Source organism: Capricornis sumatraensis, chromosome 17, assembly GCF_032405125.1.
Source record: "Capricornis sumatraensis isolate serow.1 chromosome 17, serow.2, whole genome shotgun sequence".
NCBI lineage: Eukaryota > Metazoa > Chordata > Mammalia > Artiodactyla > Bovidae > Capricornis > Capricornis sumatraensis.
Window position 1 is genome coordinate 47,350,241 of NC_091085.1, and position 17,381 is coordinate 47,367,621.

The window sequence follows — 17,381 nt, forward strand, 5'->3', positions numbered from 1 at the left end:
TTTCCTCTTTCTCCCCACTTTCTACCATCCACAACCTCCTCTTTCTCCAGCACAAGAGGGGAGTTCGTTTGTTTCAGTTTTTTCTGTGAGTGGAAAGCCAAGCTCGTACAGAACATTTTTATCCACATCTCTTGCTCCGCCAGTTTTTTTTTAGTTCCTGTAAGCCAAGCTTTTTGCAGTATGAAAGCCAGGACGGACTCCTTTTATTCCTTCCTCTGTTTTCTTTTCTTTCTCTGCATCTTTCCCTTAAAGCAATAAATAAGCACAGGATGCCTAGCTGCTTGTTTCGGGTGGAGTCATGCACAAAAACACTGAAAGAAGATAATACTGGTTAGGGGAGGCAATCTGTTAATATTATCCTACCACACTAGGAACAGACAGAAACAGTAATAGGGCTCTTAGGAATAATATCCCTCCCTCTCTCCGAATGAAACTGTGTCCTTAACCTTAAGAAATAGTGCATAGTCAACTGAGTCCTTTGGCTGTCCACCTGAAACTATCGCAACATTGCTAATCGGCTATACTCCAATATGAAAAGAGAGTTATAAAAATTATATATACAATATATTATAATATAATATTATATTAATATATTATTAATAATCAATCAATATTAATATAATTATATATTATATAAGAAAGTTATAAAATATAAAATATATTATTAATACAATGATATATTATTAAAATATACTATATTAATATTAATATATTAATATATATTAATGATATATTACTATATATAATATATACCAGGGCTTCCCTGGTAGTTCTGAGGTTAAAGCGTCTGTCCACAATACAGGAGACCCGGGTTCGATCCCTGGGTTGGGAAGTTCCCCTGGAAAAGGAAACGGCAACCCACTCCAGTATTCTTGCCTAGAGAATCCCATGGACAGAGGAGTCTGGTGGGCTACAGTCCACGGGGTCGCAAAGAATCGGACACGACTGAGCGACTTTTCACTTCATATATGTGTATATATATATATATATATATATATATGTATGTATAGAGAGAGAGAGAGAGAGAGAGAGAGAGAGAGAGAGAGAAATAATTCATAGTCTTGGCTCTGTTCCTTCCTACACATTGGGCAAGACTTCAGAACTCAGAGTCCTGTCTTAAGGAGACTGACAATGAGACAGGTTGTGTGCTAGGGTAAAGATTTATCAGTTCTGGAAAGATTTTCAAAGGTAGATTCTGTTAATAGAGTTGGTTCTAGGAATATGGCAGTTTATAAAAAGTTGTGACTTTACTGTGAAAAATCTAGACAGAGTGAGAGTAACATTTGGATTCGTCTTTTACACCCAGAAACCTGTATAACGGAAAGAATCACGTTGCATTTTCTGACAATGCAGAGGCATCCTCAAAGCAATTTGCATCTTTCATTTTGAAGTATTATTCAAAATTGGTATTAGTAAGATATTAGTAATTGCTCTAATATAGTATTTAGTAATATCAACATTGATATTAGTAATTATAATAAAGTGAAAGGGAAGTTACTCAGTCGTGTCTGACTCTTTGCGACCCCATGGACTGTAGCCTATCAGGCTCCTCCGTCCATGGGATTTTCCAGGCAAGAGTGCTGGAGTGGATTGCCATTTCCTTCTCCAGGGGATCTTCCCAACCCAGGAACTGAACCCGGGTCTCCCGCATTGCAGACAGCTGCTTCACTGTGGGAGCCATCAGGGAAGCCCAATTATAATAAAGTATTAGCTATTTATGGTTAATCATTGCTTACACTTGAGTACTATGTGTCTGAAACTAAAACACCTTAAATAACTTATTTACTCCTCATAAAAACATTAGAAAATACGTATTATCTTAACTTATATATAAGGAAACTAAGACACAGAGAAACTAAGTAACTTCAAAAATCACAAACTGCTGTTAGAGATTCAACCCCCAAAGTCTGATAGCCAAGTAGAAGTGCTTAACTATGCTGCCTAGTTAATGGTAATGATAATCAACCATAATAACAGATTATAGTGCATAAAAGACTACTTTTGGAATAAACTAAAAGCTGATTTTAAGCTCGTAGATCAGAATAAAAATTTTTACTTAATCATTTGATATTTTTGAGAAAAAGTCTTAAGCTACCAATTTGTAGTTCTGAAATGAGACTGGTTTAAGGAATAATTTATTTTGACTCTTATCAAGCGGCCTTAGAGGTTATGTGCTAAGTAATTTCTTCTGGATCTTCAGGGAACCACAACGGATAAACACCATGAAACTGAAGGCCACCAATGCATAAAAGAGTAACATTTTACATTAACTTTAATGTGCCGGAGTTTGAAAGGATCAGCACGAGGAGCTGATACAGGAACTCTTCTCGCATTGTACATAAAGGCATATGAAAATGAAATTTCTTGACATTTTCATATAAACATTCTCAGGGCCTGACACTGTGAGAAGTGTTGAGGTTAGAAAAAAGAACATCAAATTCCTGTCTTCGTGGAGTTTAACGGCAGAAGACAGACGAATAGGTCAATAAACAATGAGAATATTATGAAGTGGTAAGGACCATAGCACCACTCGTCTCCAGAATTAAGCTTTATCAAGAAGTAAGTGTGCGGGAGTTGGTGATGGACAGGAAGGCCTGGCGTGCTGCGATTCATGGGGTCGCAAAGAGTCGGACACGACTGAGCGACTGAACCGAACTGAACTGAAGTGTGCGGTCATGCAGCGAAATCAGAAACTTGAATACAGCTCCCCAGGGAAAGCGGGCACTCTACAAGGCAGCTGAACCAGGAATCTTCGGCCTGGCCTCCTGCCACCGCTCACATGGCCAAGTAAGAGCATCTATTTACAACACGGCCGCCACCGCACAAGGATCAGCGACTCGCCGCGGCTTGCTGCGCCGCCAGGCGGGTGCTGAGGGCCATCGTCTCCACCCTCTGACGACCCCCAACGTGAGCATTTCCAGCCGTTTCCCAGACACACGGATTTTTCGACAGCCGGCCCCTCGCCTGACAGCTAAGCCCCCAGGTGGAACGGGGTGACAGCCTGACAACGCTCTCCCAAAACACTAGCGAGAGGAATAAAAACAACTGGGCCTGCAGCTTCAGTGAACCAGAAAAGAGGAGAAACCCAGCTGAGAAAGCGCAGAGCCGACCACTAGAGCTCAAGCACCAGCGGACTCCAAAGGCAGCGAAGCCGGAAGTCGGGCCGCGCCGCAGGAAGTTGAGAGGCGGTGCCGGAAGGTCAGCCGTGTCCTCCGTACCCCAGCCGGAAGCAGCTCACCAGCGCCGCCGTTCTTCGCGGGCCTTGTGACTTTAGGGTTCCTGCTGCACGGAGACCACGGGGTGTTAGGAGGTGGTCGTACACGCGCCCTAAAGCCAGAATGTCGTATCCATCCCCCCAGGCTAAGCCTTCCAACCCCAGTAACCCTCGAGTCTTCTTCGACGTGGACATCGGAGGGGAGCGAGGTGAGGAGGCGGGGCGCCCGGGGTCGGGGGCCCCTGAGGCTGGAGCGCTGCTCGGGCAGGGGGCTGGTCTGAGGTGGGGGCCGGCTGCCCACACTGGGACCTGGACTGGTCCAGGCCTCTGGGCTGGGTTGCGCCCGCGACCTTGTACCGGTGCCTTGGGGCGTGGAGAAGTTTCTGGAAATTTCTGTTCGAGGAATGCTGGAAGCTTTTGGGTTTATCTGTCCCGACTTGGCCGCACCTGCCCGCCACCTAGCACCGTGAAGTTAGCACAAAACGAGATGATTTTGTTTGTAGGGCGAAAACCTGTTTTGAAAACCCCAGGTTAAGCGTCTGGTGGGCTCCCGTCACCCTGTGTCTTTCGCCACGTGATGTATGTCAGCAGTTGCCATGTTATCTATAAATTAAAGCGACTTTTGCGTGTTTTCTTTTTTACTACTGATTCTTTTTTACTACTGATCCATTCATTTTCTCCGTTGGCGTGGGGAAAATGAGATCTGTGTGGCGGTGTGGTTGCCTAGGCTACAGTAGCAGCTTGGAGGCGCCTCAGGTCTTGTGAATTCTCACATTGCTTTGTAGCTTAATTGCTCCTGTTCTGGAACACGTTACAACTGCTTTAAAGGAAAAAACTCTTGTCCCTTAAGCCTGGGACAAAGTATCTCAGCTCTGTTCAAAGAGATGAGGAAGGAGTCAAGGTATATAGGAGTTTTTGCAACAAAGACCAGGTGGTCGGAACATCGAAAAAAGATTAGTTTATTAAAGAAAACCAGGTGTCTCTAGTTAAGGAGTTTAGGGCTTTTCTCTGTATGGGAAGATGTAAGAATCTGGGCTCACTGAAATCATTCATTTGATGTGCATCTCAGCTGTCTGGGGCCAATATCCCATGTTTTCCCATCCTTAGTCTCCTCAGGGTACACTGTTCAGGGTAGCTGCAGCAACTGACTGCTAGGTGGACTTGGAAATGGGCAGCCTGTTTGTCTCCATACTGAGTTCCCTCCGGGCTCTTCGGCAGTGTCAGGTCAGCATAATGTGATGGCTTAATGGCTGCAACAGTCTTTGTTTACTGAGAAGGCAGGCAAACACACGCAGGGAGACTTAGGTGTGCGTTCATTTTGTTTTGAAATTTAGTGCTGCGTTTATTGCCTGCATTAGGAATTGTCTAGAATGGCAACTTTTTCAGGTTTTGCTGCAGAGGCGGCACTAGGCAGGTTCCACAGAGCACAGAGACCACAGCTGCACTTAAAACTTGGCCAGCCTGACCACTCAGAGGATATTGTATTTTCTTCTATTGGTCATTTGGTGATTTAAAATTATGCGCACATGTCAGAGAAAATGAATCAAATGATGGTGTCCTTTGTTGTTGTTCTGTCACTAAGTCTTGTCTGACTTTGTGACCCTCTGAACTGCAGCATGCCAGGTTTCCCTGTCCTTCACTATCTTACGGAGTTTGCTCAAACTCATGTCCATTTAGTCAGTGAACCCTGAACATTCAGTGGAAGGACTGATGCTGAAGATCCAATACTTTGGCCACCTGGTGCGAAGAGCCGACTCATTGGAAAAGACCCTGATGCTGGGAAAGATTGAGGGCAGGTGGAGAAGGGGGCGACAGAGGATGATGGTGTCCTTATATGCTGCTAATCTTCTGGCTACTGTTTATGATCTTTTGTAAGATGTAGTAAAGTAGTTGTTTTAAAGTCATCTGGATACATGATACTCAATTTAGGTAGACTGAATTAGAATATTAGAAAAATGACCAAAAAAAGAAAACTTGGTATTTTTCAGTCACCATAATTTTACCATTCCTTCTATCATGCTTATTTAGTTGTTTTGCATACTGACACAATTTTATTTTTTCTTTCAGTTGGTCGAATTGTCTTAGAATTGTTTGCAGATGTTGTACCCAAAACTGCAGAAAATTTTCGTGCGTTGTGTACAGGAGAAAAAGGCATTGGACCCACCACTGGGAAACCTCTCCATTTCAAAGGATGTCCTTTCCATAGAAGTATGTATACATTTTGTGAATCTGATTCTTCTTAGAGGTCACTGAATCCTGTTCCTTAGGGAGTTAGGGAAGAAAACACTAAGGAGAGGGTGAGAGTTAAAAATTACTGTTAGTTTCAAAAAGATACTTTAAAATCTGAGACTATAAGTCAGTTTCATAGATGTTGGGCTGTGAAAGGTGGAAGTAATTATGGCAGGGTCCTAAGGTTTATTTATTGAGAAATGGGTTACCCTTGTTTCACCAGGATGTGGCCATGATAAACAAATAGAGCTTGGGTAGCTTGACTGCCTGGTGACAAAAAGTTATGCCTACTTCTTGGGCAGGATTGCTTGGGAAGACTCCAGCTGACTTAAAGATTCCATATTTTGGATCCCTGGTGTGACATGTGATGACAAGGTGACCTTTCACTGTGTTGTCATACTTTAGTTTAGTGATGATTTGCTGGTACTCCCCATGGAGTAGCTCCATATTTGAGGAACTGCATCTTCTCACCATTTTGTCCTCAGCATCTAGTATCGTTATTGAGTAGGCACTTAATATTTATTTGATGAATAAACAAATAAGTTAATTTGTAGTTACATAAGTATTTAAAGAAACTTGATTAAGAAAAAATTAACATTGATTTTAGATTAAACTGTTGATTTACTTTCATGTTTAATAAAATATCAAAATACAAACGTGTGTTTGTGCTTAGTCAGATCCAACTCTGTGACCCCATGGACTGTGGCCCACTAGGCTCCCCTGTCCATGGAATATTCCAAGCAAGAATACTGGAGTGGGTTGCCATTTCCTTCTCCAGGGGATCGTTCCAACCCAGGAATTGAACCTGCATCTCCTGTGTCTCCTCCTTGGCAGGTGGATTCTTTACCACAAGTGCCACTTGGGAAGTCCCAAATAGAAGCATACCAGGGAGATACTGCAGGTTTGGTTCCAGACTACTGCAATAAAGTGAATGTTGTAAGAGAGCAAGTTACAAAGTTCCGGTTTCCCAGCGCATATAAAAGTTATATGTGCAGGATACTATAGTCTATTAAAGTGCACAGTAGCATTGTATCTGGAGAAAAATACATATCTTAATCTAATACTTTATTGCTAAAAAAAATGCCAGAACAATTATAGTAGTAACATCAACAATCACTGGTCACAGATCACTGTAGCAAATAAAAATGAAAAAGTTAGAAATATTGTAAGAATTACCAAAATGTGACACAGAGACATGAAGTGAGCACATGCTGTTGGAAAAATGGCACTGATGGACTTGCTGATGCAGAATTGCTACAAACCTTCAAGTTAGAAAACAAAAACCCACAGTATCTGCAAAGCGCAGTAAATCGAGTTGCCTGTATTCTAATAAAGTGTCTGTGGACAAGAGTTAACATTGCAAACGTGAGACTGCTGTCCATAAATCTACTTGCAAGGGTGGAATTGCCTGAAGTCAGAGCACTTAGCCATTCTCTGAATCGTAAGGTGGCTTACTCTGCTGAGACTGTACAGTTTGATTTATGCTGAACAGTTGCTTTCCTTTTGAGGATGTGGTGGAATTTTGGTATCTGCTAGGCAGAGAGTGCCTTCATGATGAGCCCCTGTAGAAACCTTGGGTGCTGAGTTCCTCAAGGGCTTTCCTGGGGAGCAACATTGTACACGTGTTGCTGCATTTTCTTGGCTGGGGGAAGAAGGCACCCTGTGACCTTTCCCATCAGGAAACACATGGATTCTTCCAGGCTCTGCCTTATCTTTTCCCTTTATCGTCCATCTGTGTCTCCTGACTACATGAGTGTCATACAAGCAGATACAGAGTTCTGGGGAATCTGAATGTGGTGGCAGTGTTAAGTAATAACATTTGCAGAAGTAATTCCAATACAGTGTAACAGGCCTCTTGGGAATAATTGGTTTATTCAGTAGGCATTTTTGAGTAACCATTATGTGCCCAGCGATGCACATGGTTACCCTGGAAGAAAAACGGTGTTGCTGTTCTTAACTGTTTGCTAGAAGAGACAGATTGTTATGATCCATATTATAAAAGAAAGGTAGAGTCAAGGTACTACGGGAGAAAAATTAGTAGATCCAGTCTTGAGGTTTGACAGTGTTGTAGGGGAGGTGCCATATGAACTAATTCTCTGAGTGTTAGTGGGGATCTGGATTGGGAAAAGGCTTTTTAAGAGCCTGAAGTTGTGTGTATAGGTGGAGAGAGCAGGAGAGAAATAGTCTTTATTGTCACACATTCGTTAACATTGCTGTAGTCATCTGTACTGTAGTTTCTAATGCTGATTTTCCTTTTTTTTAGTTATTAAGAAATTTATGATTCAGGGTGGAGACTTCTCAAATCAGAATGGGACAGGTGGAGAAAGCATTTATGGTGAAAAATTTGAAGATGAAAATTTCCATTATAAGGTAAAGTAGACAAAAATGTGTGTTGCTAACAATAAAGGTTGTCATGTGTCTGGGATTCTTGTCAAGTTAGGATAAATGCCTCAGATGTGCTTAGATCTCCTTTATTTGTGAAAGGTATCATATTTATAAATATACATCTTTAATATGAAAAACCTCATCCGGCAATGATTTTATTGGCAAAAATACAACAACTATTTAGTGTGATTCAGGTTTATACACTGCAGTAAAGCCAGTGAGTTTTCATGGGTGACTAGCATATAGCAAAATTGTTTCCAAGAAAAATGTTCCTATTAGAGGGATGGTAAGTTGTGCATCTTTATGCCTAAATTTGAAGAGCAGCAAAACCATGGCTAATGTCCGGGGTGTCAGGGCATTTGCAGACTAGCGGATCTGGTTAATGTCCAGGCTCCTAAGGGACCTTAGTGACGCCTGTGCCTGCTTAATTTCAGTGACCCTGGGGTCACGGTCAGGGTGTGGTATCATTCAGTCATGACAGTGGACATCTAAGAGCAAAAGTAAACATGGGTTTTTGGAAATGGGAACAGGAGCAAGGTGTTTAGGATCATTTGAGAATAAATGTCATCAGTGTTTTAAGCAGTTTATTTCCTGTAGCGAATACAGTCACTGGCACCAAAGAGTTTATAAAAAGGAAAGACCTTCATGATGAGGAATAAAATCTTGCCAAAAAGGCAAGATTAAGACACACAGGGCAACTGTATAATGTAACTGAATAATGTAATAAAATGCAAGTAAGTGCTAAGTTGACCAAGACCTGTGTATACTACAGGAGAAAGGTATGACTCCTATGGTCTGGATTACTAGGGAAGACATCAAGAGGGAATGGGTGCATGAACTAGGCAGACTGGACCTCTCCAGGTGGCTGAGATTTGGTTAGAAGGAACTAAAATACAGATGCCTTTGAGGGAGGGATATGAGTGAGGAAGGAAGAAGGCATGAGGAGGCTGAGGAAATAAAGTTGTTAATATTTAATATTGTGGGGAAAGCACCAGACTTTTGGAAGGGAGAAAGAAAGTACCAGAAGGATGAAAACTCAGCTTATGTGATGGAAAAGTTGATCAAAAGAAAGGGGGTAGACTTCCCTCATGGTGTAGTGGATAAGAATCCGCCTGCCAATGCAGGAGACACAGGTTTGATCCCTGACGCGGGAAGACCCCACATGCCACAGAGCGAATAAGCCCACACGCCCCAGCTCCTGAGCCCCTGTGCTGCAGCTAGTGAAGCCTGCGCACCCAGCGCCTGTGTGCTGCAGTGAGAGAAGCCGCCACCAGGAGGTGCCTGCGCACCTCAACAGAACGGCCCACTCGCCACAAGAGAAAACCTGCACAAAAGCAACGAAGACCCAGTGCAACCAAAATAAAAATAAGATTTTAGAAAAAGAGGGGCTGTTGCATGGACACATGATTCTTCTGCACACTTGGTGGTCTTGAGAGCTGGATTAGATTTGGGTTTAGGGGTAAAAGGCATTTCAGGTGGGAGGGCTAACATGAGTGTTACATGAGTGGAGAGTAGGAAAGGGCCTAACTTTGCTGACGTGTGACGAGAGAATCATAATGTAGGCCTGAAAGTGGGAACACTGTTGAGTGCCTTTCAGAAAAAATGTGCCTCAGTCATAAGAAAGGGTGAAGCAGAATTACTAGACTTCCCTCCTGTGGCATCTTCATCTTGATGAAGTCCAAGCATGCTCTCAGTGTGATCGATTTAGGAGCACCACCCCTGCCCCCACTGTTTCATCTTAATTTAGTTTCATAAGCTCTCCTTAAAGTTTAGAAAGTGGTTAAGTACTCTCATGTTGTGTGAATTAAAGTCACACTTGATAATGAAGTAAAATCACTCTACATTATGTGCTCTAAGTGGTATTCCAGCAGCCCCCTCCTTTTCTGTGAACGGTTGGTAGAGTAGAGCGGGAACTCTTACCTTGGTTTTCTTTATGGTTTATTCCCGCAGCATGACAAGGAGGGATTGCTGAGCATGGCCAATGCGGGCAGCAACACCAACGGCTCCCAGTTCTTCATCACCACCGTTCCGACTCCGCATTTGGATGGGAAGCATGTAGTGTTTGGCCAAGTGATTAAAGGAATGGGTGTGGCAAAGATTCTGGAAAGTGTGGAGGTGAAAGGTGAAAAACCTGCCAAAGTGAGTAGCAAGATGGTAATATTATCTTAGCTGCTGGATTAGAGAAGGGTGAGTAAAAGGGTGATTGCTGGCTGAAAAATGTCCAGAAGGCTCTTGTTCTGGAAGCCTGGACCTGCCGCTTTTTCTTTGAAGCTGTTTTCTACTGTGGGAAAGATGAGGGCAGTTTAAAAAGAGACTTATTATTTTAACTTCAGTCTTGCTGATTTTGATAACTGAAGTCTTCTAAGCCTGTAGAACTTTGAGTTGGTGTGACTACGGGCGCAGAGTACAGAGGGCAGGAAACCAGGAGTCCTTTGGTCTCCTCTGCCATGTAACTTGTGGTCTAGCCTTGCTCTTGTGATTTCACTTTCCTTGACCTGGTTTCTCATCCTGTATAAATTACTGAAGGGTTTGGACTAGATCCTGTCACTGCAAAGATCCTTGTGTTCCACATGTCTGTGGATCACCACAGCCATCACAGACACCCTGCATCCACAGGGTTGGGAGTGGGAACTGGAGAGTCAGACCTGCGGGGGTGTGCTGTCCCCCAGTGTGCGAAGGGAAGAGTCAGCTGAAAGCATGCGCAACACCTGAGGGAACGGTGAAACTGTCCACTCACGCTGTACACTGAGTACTGGCTGCAGTGAGTGCATCCACAGTAGGGATTTGCTGTGCCCCTGCCAGTGTGTAAAGCGCGTTACTGCAGTCACAGCAGGTGAGCCGCCAGGAAGCGACGTAGACAGTGTTGCACATGACTTGCAGCCGTAGAGCTTTTAAACCCAGACCTTTTAAAAATCATCATTAATGTAGTAGTGCGCTTCTACAATTGAGGGTTATTTTTACAGTTGTGCGTTATTGCAGAATGCGGAGAACTGAAAGAAGGAGATGATTGGGGAATATTCCCAAAGGATGGGTCTGGTGACAGTCACCCAGATTTCCCCGAGGACGCAGATGTGGATTTAAAAGATGTGAGTCATTTAAGATTTTGGGCTTTCTTGGTGGCTCAGATGGTAAAGAATCTGCCTGCAATGCAGCAGACTGGGGTTGGATCCCTGGTTTGGGAAGATCCCCTGGAGAAGGGCATGGCAATCCACTCCGGTATTCTTGCCTGGAGAATCCCATGGACAGAGGAGCTTGGTTGGCTACAGTCTCCTCAAAGAGTCAGACACGACTGAGCAACTAACAAACACTTTCAGACTGGCCAAACTGCTAAAGAAAATTTAGTAGTAAAATTTTTAAAATTTTACTTATTTATTGGTCATGGTATGTGGCACGTGGCATCCTGGCTTTCTGATCAGGAGTGGAACCACGCCCTCTGCAGTGGAAGCAGAGTCCTGACCACCACCAGGGAATTCCCAGGGCTAAAATTTTGAGCTTTTTTTGTCAGCCTGTCTTAAAGATAGAACTTGGGACTAAACTGCATTACATACTCAAACCCCCCATATTTGTATTCTTTCTTTTTTACAGGTAGATAAAATTTTATTAATATCAGAAGACTTAAAAAACATTGGAAATACATTTTTCAAATCCCAGAACTGGGAGATGGCCATTAAAAAATACACAAAAGTTTTAAGGTAATAAAATATTTTTAATAAATTGCATTTAAGAACTTATAAATTGAATTACAAAGTGAAATTCAGGAGTTGCTTTTTGTATTTTTGGCCTATTACTTGGAGAATAACCAGGTATATTGAAATTTTAGTTGCATTTTTTTAGTTGCCTACAGATTCTTAATTGAAAAATTTCAGAATATGGAAAAATTAAGAATAGTACATGAATACTCATGTACCTTTATCTGCATTCACCAATTTTTAACTTCTGCCACATTTATTTTTGCAGAATCATTTTGAAAGGAAGTTGTAGATACCGTGACACTTTACCCCTCAATACTTTAGCAAGTATCAGTATTTCCCACCCAAATGAGGACATTTTCTTGATGCATAAAAACATCTCCCAAATATAGATACACTGTTATCTACTATGTAATCCATATGCAAAGGTCCCCAGTTGTCACAAAATTTTTTTAACTCCAGTATCCATTGTATCATTTGTTTTTATGTCTCTAAGGCTTCTCTAATCTTTAATCTTTTAAGTCATTTCCATTTTGTGGAGTCTAGGCCAGTTGTCATAGGGAATATCACCTGTATGTTTTTATTGCTTCCTCCAGATTAGTTTGAGGTTAAAGATAGCAAGAGGATAGATGATGTGTCTGTATCCTCTGTATCATGTCCTGAAGGCACAAGGCAGTTTGGCTTATTTTGAGTTCTGGCACTTGGTTAAAGTGGTGTTAGTCATGTGTCTCTATTATAAAAGTACCTTTACCTTTTAAATAAATAAGACGTCCTCTGTGCAGTGGTGCTGTGAGATTGTATGACTAAGTTTCTAGGAATTCATCCAGTGGTCTCAGCATCACTGAAGACCTTTGCCTGAATCAGTTACTACCTTGAGGCTTGCAGAACTGTGATTTTCTGATTTTACCAGCCATTCTGCAGTTACTAGCTGTCATTCTTCTGTTTGAAAGGACTCCTTACCCCTTTTTTTTAGTATTACTATAGATCCATGGATTATTTTTTTCAGTTCAGCCTATTATACTGTTCCCGTCATTCTTTCTGATGCTGCAAGGTTTTGGATTTGCCCAGTGGAAGCCCCTTGGCAGCATCTGACATGTTCCTCTTAGTCTGTGGGCACTTGCCTGCTTTCTGCCACGAGATGGTCCGGGCTCACCTTATATGTAACCTCCTGTCCAGATGTGAGTTTCTCTCAGGAGCCCAGATCCTTTTCTCTGAGGGAGACTAGAGACTAGACTGTCGGGACCAGGTACATGCATTGTCGCCGGGCCCCTTTCATGGGAACTACAGTAAAGGGTGAGTTGGAGTCACCACTGCGGGTTTCCTCACCTTTCCCGGTCCAGTCCCGCTCCTGCAATGACAGCCTTAGTCCTAAACCTACTTCCATTGGAAAGTGGTTGCTAAAACCTCCATTTTACAAATAGAAAAGTGTTAATAGTATATATAATCTTTAGGTTTGGGGATTGTTCTTAAGTTGGTGTCTTTTAACATTTTGGGAAAAAAAGTTGGAACAAAAAAAAATCTTCTAAAGGAAAGCATTTAACAAAAAGATGGTGGTCATTAAGAGTATTAATATTAGCATCAGTGAACTTTTATGTCAAAACTGACGAGTTATGAGTGAGTCACAGGCAGAGTGTCTTAATGGGGTGTTGCTTGCTGCTTGTACGGGGCTGTTATCCAGGTATGTGGAAGGCTCCCGGGCTGCTGCTGAGGACGCAGATGGAGCAAAGCTGCAGCCTGTTGCTTTGAGCTGCGTGCTGAATATTGGCGCTTGCAAACTGAAGATGTCCGATTGGCAGGGTGCAGTCGATAGCTGTTTAGAGGTGAGTCTGTTGATGTTCTTACATCTGAATATTTTGGATCTCAGTTCTTCCTCTCAAACCATTCATTTAGTTTATAACATGCGATCACTTAACTTCCCGTGAAGATACTGTCTTTCCCAGCTCATTTATTAACTGTTGAGCACCTATTATGTGCCAGACATTGGAAGATAAACCCAGGAATGATTAAGAACGTGGCTGTGGAGTCAGTCAGCAGACATGGTTTTTCTCTTAGACCACTGTCACTTTTTGATTTTGAGGAGGTTCTTAATTTTAGAATCTTAATTTCTTTGTGTTAAGTGGTAATACTGCTTTCCTCCTGGGACTGTTATAAAGACTGTGTTATGTGTGTAAAGCATTTTAAGCGCAGTGTTGGGCACAGATTAAGCAGCTGATAGGCGCTTAGGTGTTTTGATTGAAAGACGGACCCTCTCGTCAAGGAATTTTCTTGGTGGGAGAGGGAGTCCGTTTCAGTTTAGGGTTGTCAGGACTCTTCTGGGGGGATGAGTGCTGTTGGAACACACAGGAAGGCTGCCTGCCTTCATGGGGATGTCAGCAGTGCTGACGGAGAGAGCTGGAAAATGGCCCTACTCCCTCCTTAAGCATAGTAGTTAGGACAGTGTGTTTGATCAGGTTTTTCAAACGAGAACATATATTTCAGAAAGACCACCTCCAGTCATTTTTATGTATATTGCCCACTAATTGGTGTACACAGGTCAGCTATGCCCGAGCAAGTAGAAATGAAATGAGGTCCCAGTTTATGGGGTAGGTGGAGTAAGGTGTAAGAGTGTATTTAGAAGGGAGCAGGCAGGAGAAGACAAGGTGGCTCTTCACTCTGGATTGCTTTCTTGACCTTTGCGAGGCAAGTCATATACGCTTTTCAGTACAATCTGAGTGCTGACCTTTAAAAGATGTTAAATAAATATATTATTTTTAAAACGTTTCAGAGGAGAAGCCTATTAAGTTACTCATGTTCTGCAAAAAACTTGCATGTCAGCTTAAATGAATATATACAAATTTTTATTCAGAATATTTTTTCCTATCAGCTAGGGCCCAATCAGAAGATAGGTATTACACAGTAATTTCTGTGGAGAAAGTTTACTATAAAATAGATTAAAAAGGGAATTGGAGTAATGGAGGTCGGCTAGTAAAGAGAACCCTGAGGAATATGGCAACAGCAGGTATATATGTATTTATATGTGCATCTGTATGTATAACATAGGAGTGCCCACTCCCTCTGGGCTGGGCTGAGATCCAGAGTCCCTGCGGAGGGGGTGGCCTTGCCTCGCTGGATGGCAGGGAGGTTGGGTGCTTGAGGAGCCCGCCTGCAGAAGCCTGGAAAGGGCACAGGTTCCTTGCCCGTGTCCCCTTAACGCCCTCTGCTGACCAAACAACTTGTCAGCAGGCAGAGGCGGCTCTCTGGGTCTAGCGTTGTTGTCACAAAGCAGTGAAGAATTGATTTGGAGCTGACAGCAAATTGAAATCTAGGATATATATTTAGTATTCAATGTTTAGATAAAAAAAAAACTGATTTTATAATTTTTTTGTAGGCCCTTGAAATAGACCCATCAAATACCAAAGCACTGTACCGTAGAGCCCAAGGATGGCAAGGATTAAAAGAATATGATCAAGCATTGGTAAAACTTTGTTCTAAATTTTAATTAAAAAAAAAAAAACCCGCTTTCATGAATCATAATCTATTATTTTTTTTTCTTTTGTTTCTCTCCTAATTAAAGGCTGATCTTAAGAAAGCTCAGGAAATAGCACCGGAAGATAAAGGTAAGTTGGCAGTTTTTGGAGTGAAGAGTTCACTTTGTCTTTTAAGAATTCATCCTTGTGAGCCACTGTACCCTTTGCCATTAAAGAGATTTATTTGTTAAGCAGATGCTACAGAAGGCCTGTTACGGGGCCAGGGTCCAATCACACTGCAGTGAGGCAGGGCCCCGCCCTCAGCTTAGTCTAGTCTCTGTCCAGAACACTTATTTGCATGTATCTGGACTATTTGCTTTACTGTCCTGTAATGCTAGATGAAGGAGCAGCATTAGAAGGTAGTATTTATGGCAGATTTAATTAATGTTTGGGACCATTCCTTAAGCTGAATGTGGACATATCCCGAATAACTACTGGATATGTTGTAGGAAAGTTTTGGAAAGCTGTGACAAAAATAACCTTTCCCAATAAACCAACTACAAATAGTGATCATCAGTCTAGATATTGAAATATATCTTGAGTCTTTTGGTAAATGAAACTGGGGAGGCACTTTAGAGCCGCCTCTAAACGGAAGGGAGAAGGCACATCTGCGTGTAATTGTTGGTTCTCTTGGTGGACAGTCTTCTAAATCATGCTCTGTTAACTGGGCTCAGTTACTCTTCAGGAGAAGAGGTTTATCTTTTTTTTTTAACCATACTAAAGCATCAATTTGGTCAACCTAATTTTTTGGATGTTTTGAGAAATAACTCATACTCCATATTTATTTTACAGCTATCCAGGCAGAATTGCTGAAGGTCAAGCAAAAGATAAAGGCACAGAAAGATAAAGAAAAGGCAGCTTATGCAAAAATGTTTGCTTGATGAGGAATTCAGTTTTGCTTAAGTGTGTGTTGATTGTATGAGCGAGGAAGACAGTTAAACGGTTTGTCTGTTCGGTGTGATCCCTCCTGTGCTCCCTCTGATACTTCGGTTCCCTGTGTTTACAGTCCAGGAATATGGATAGGGACTTACTGTGTAACATACCAGTGTTACAAACTCCAATGGCGTCGATTCCCTCTTCAGTGACTCTCTGCATTATTCAAAGGATAATGGTGTTTCCAGCTTGTTTTTAAACTCCTAAACACACATCGTGTTTGAATAAACAGACAAAAGCCTGAGTCTGTGTATTGTTTTTCTCAGTTCTTTGATGCGTCTGTCTGCAGTACAGGCTCTGGGCTGGCCGGCGTCTCTAAAGGGTCAGACATTGCTGTCTCAACTACTTAGTTCTGCACTTGGAGCTCAGCAGCCGCCACTGACAGCATGTAAACCAGGAGGCGTTGCTGGGCTCCATCGTACTGTTTGTAAGAAGAGTGGTGGGCTGGATGCCAGCCTCTGGTCTACAACATAATACACACTTTACATGAAGTGTTGAACTTGACAAGTCAAATAAATGTACATTACAGGCTGATGGTGTATCTTGCTTTTGGTGCTGAATCTTGGAAGAATCGGAGAAGTAAATAGATGCTTCAGCACTTAACAAAGTTTTATTTAAGAGAAATATTCATAATCTTAAAATGATTTCACTGGTAATTATTGTTTGAATACTGATCACTAATATATTTTAAGATATTTTGACACCTGTGAACTTCCAAATACTGGAAGTTAGTTTGCCATCTGTTTTAGGGACCTTGAAGCCAGCTGCAGTTTACATTCCGTTGTATGCAGGGCCTCCTCCGCCTTCAGGTACCACCCAGTTAATGTTCTGACTTGGATCCTTAATATCACATGTTTTACAGTGCACACAGTTCTGAGCATTTATCTGTAGCCGAAATCCATCACCTTGTTCCACAGGGACAAATTCATAGACGCCTGTGAGGAAAAATAGACAACGTGGTGCAGTAGCTAACTTCAAAGTAGAAGCTGAAGTCCTGGAGAAACTAGTCACAGAAACCCACGAGGTTTCCTGACGGAACATTTACCCACAGGGAATATTACAAAGATCTGGGTGTGTGCCTTTGCTATTGTTTTAAATCAGATATGATAAAAGCAGAAGTTGTGGCAGCACGTGGCTGAGCTGGTGTAAGTAACAACGGAACTCTTCATTGGGCAGTTTCTGAATGTGATGTTATATACAGGCCTGCACAGGAGACACCACAATACAGTGAAATAGAGTGCATCATGGGGGTTTTGTTACCAGTGTATGTAGCAGTTACATTATAGTGTTACCATCTGAGCCTTCAGTCAGTCACAGTAGTAACATCAGAGATCACTGATCTCAATATCAAATATAATGAGAAAGTGGAATTTTGTAAGAATTTCATGTGCCATGTGAAGTGAGCAAATGTTGGGAAAATGGCGC

General features: G+C 42.2%; 2 protein-coding genes across 2 annotated transcripts in view; one reads left to right on the forward strand and one right to left on the reverse strand.

Annotated features, from left to right (window-relative positions):
• Positions 1-3,263: 3,263 nt before the first annotated feature.
• On the forward strand, positions 3,264-16,175 carry PPID (peptidylprolyl isomerase D). The gene is made up of 10 exons (XM_068990295.1): positions 3,264-3,423; positions 5,282-5,422; positions 7,707-7,813; positions 9,779-9,967; positions 10,792-10,914; positions 11,414-11,520; positions 13,196-13,337; positions 14,885-14,971; positions 15,071-15,113; positions 15,816-16,175. The coding sequence occupies exons 1-10, from the start codon at positions 3,339-3,341 to the stop codon at positions 15,902-15,904; spliced, it is 1,113 nt and encodes a 370-aa protein (XP_068846396.1). The 5' UTR covers positions 3,264-3,338; the 3' UTR covers positions 15,905-16,175.
• Positions 16,176-16,564: 389 nt separating this feature from the next.
• Positions 16,565-17,381, reverse strand: part of ETFDH (electron transfer flavoprotein dehydrogenase) — a 38,715-nt gene continuing 37,898 nt past the window's right edge. Inside the window, exon 13 of the mRNA XM_068989757.1 lies at positions 16,565-16,891. Coding sequence (XP_068845858.1) covers positions 16,728-16,891 — 164 coding nt within the window. The 3' untranslated portion in view covers positions 16,565-16,727. The remainder of the gene's footprint in view (positions 16,892-17,381) is intronic.

Coding starts and splice junctions, on each gene's coding strand:
- PPID (XM_068990295.1), top strand. CDS start 3,339: ATGTCGTATCCATCCCCCCAGGCTAAGCCTTCCAACCCCAGTAACCCT. Junction 3,424..5,281: donor GGACATCGGAGGGGAGCGAG/GTGAGGAGGCGG, acceptor TTTTTCTTTCAG/TTGGTCGAATTGTCTTAGAA. Junction 13,338..14,884: donor CAGTCGATAGCTGTTTAGAG/GTGAGTCTGTTG, acceptor ATTTTTTTGTAG/GCCCTTGAAATAGACCCATC.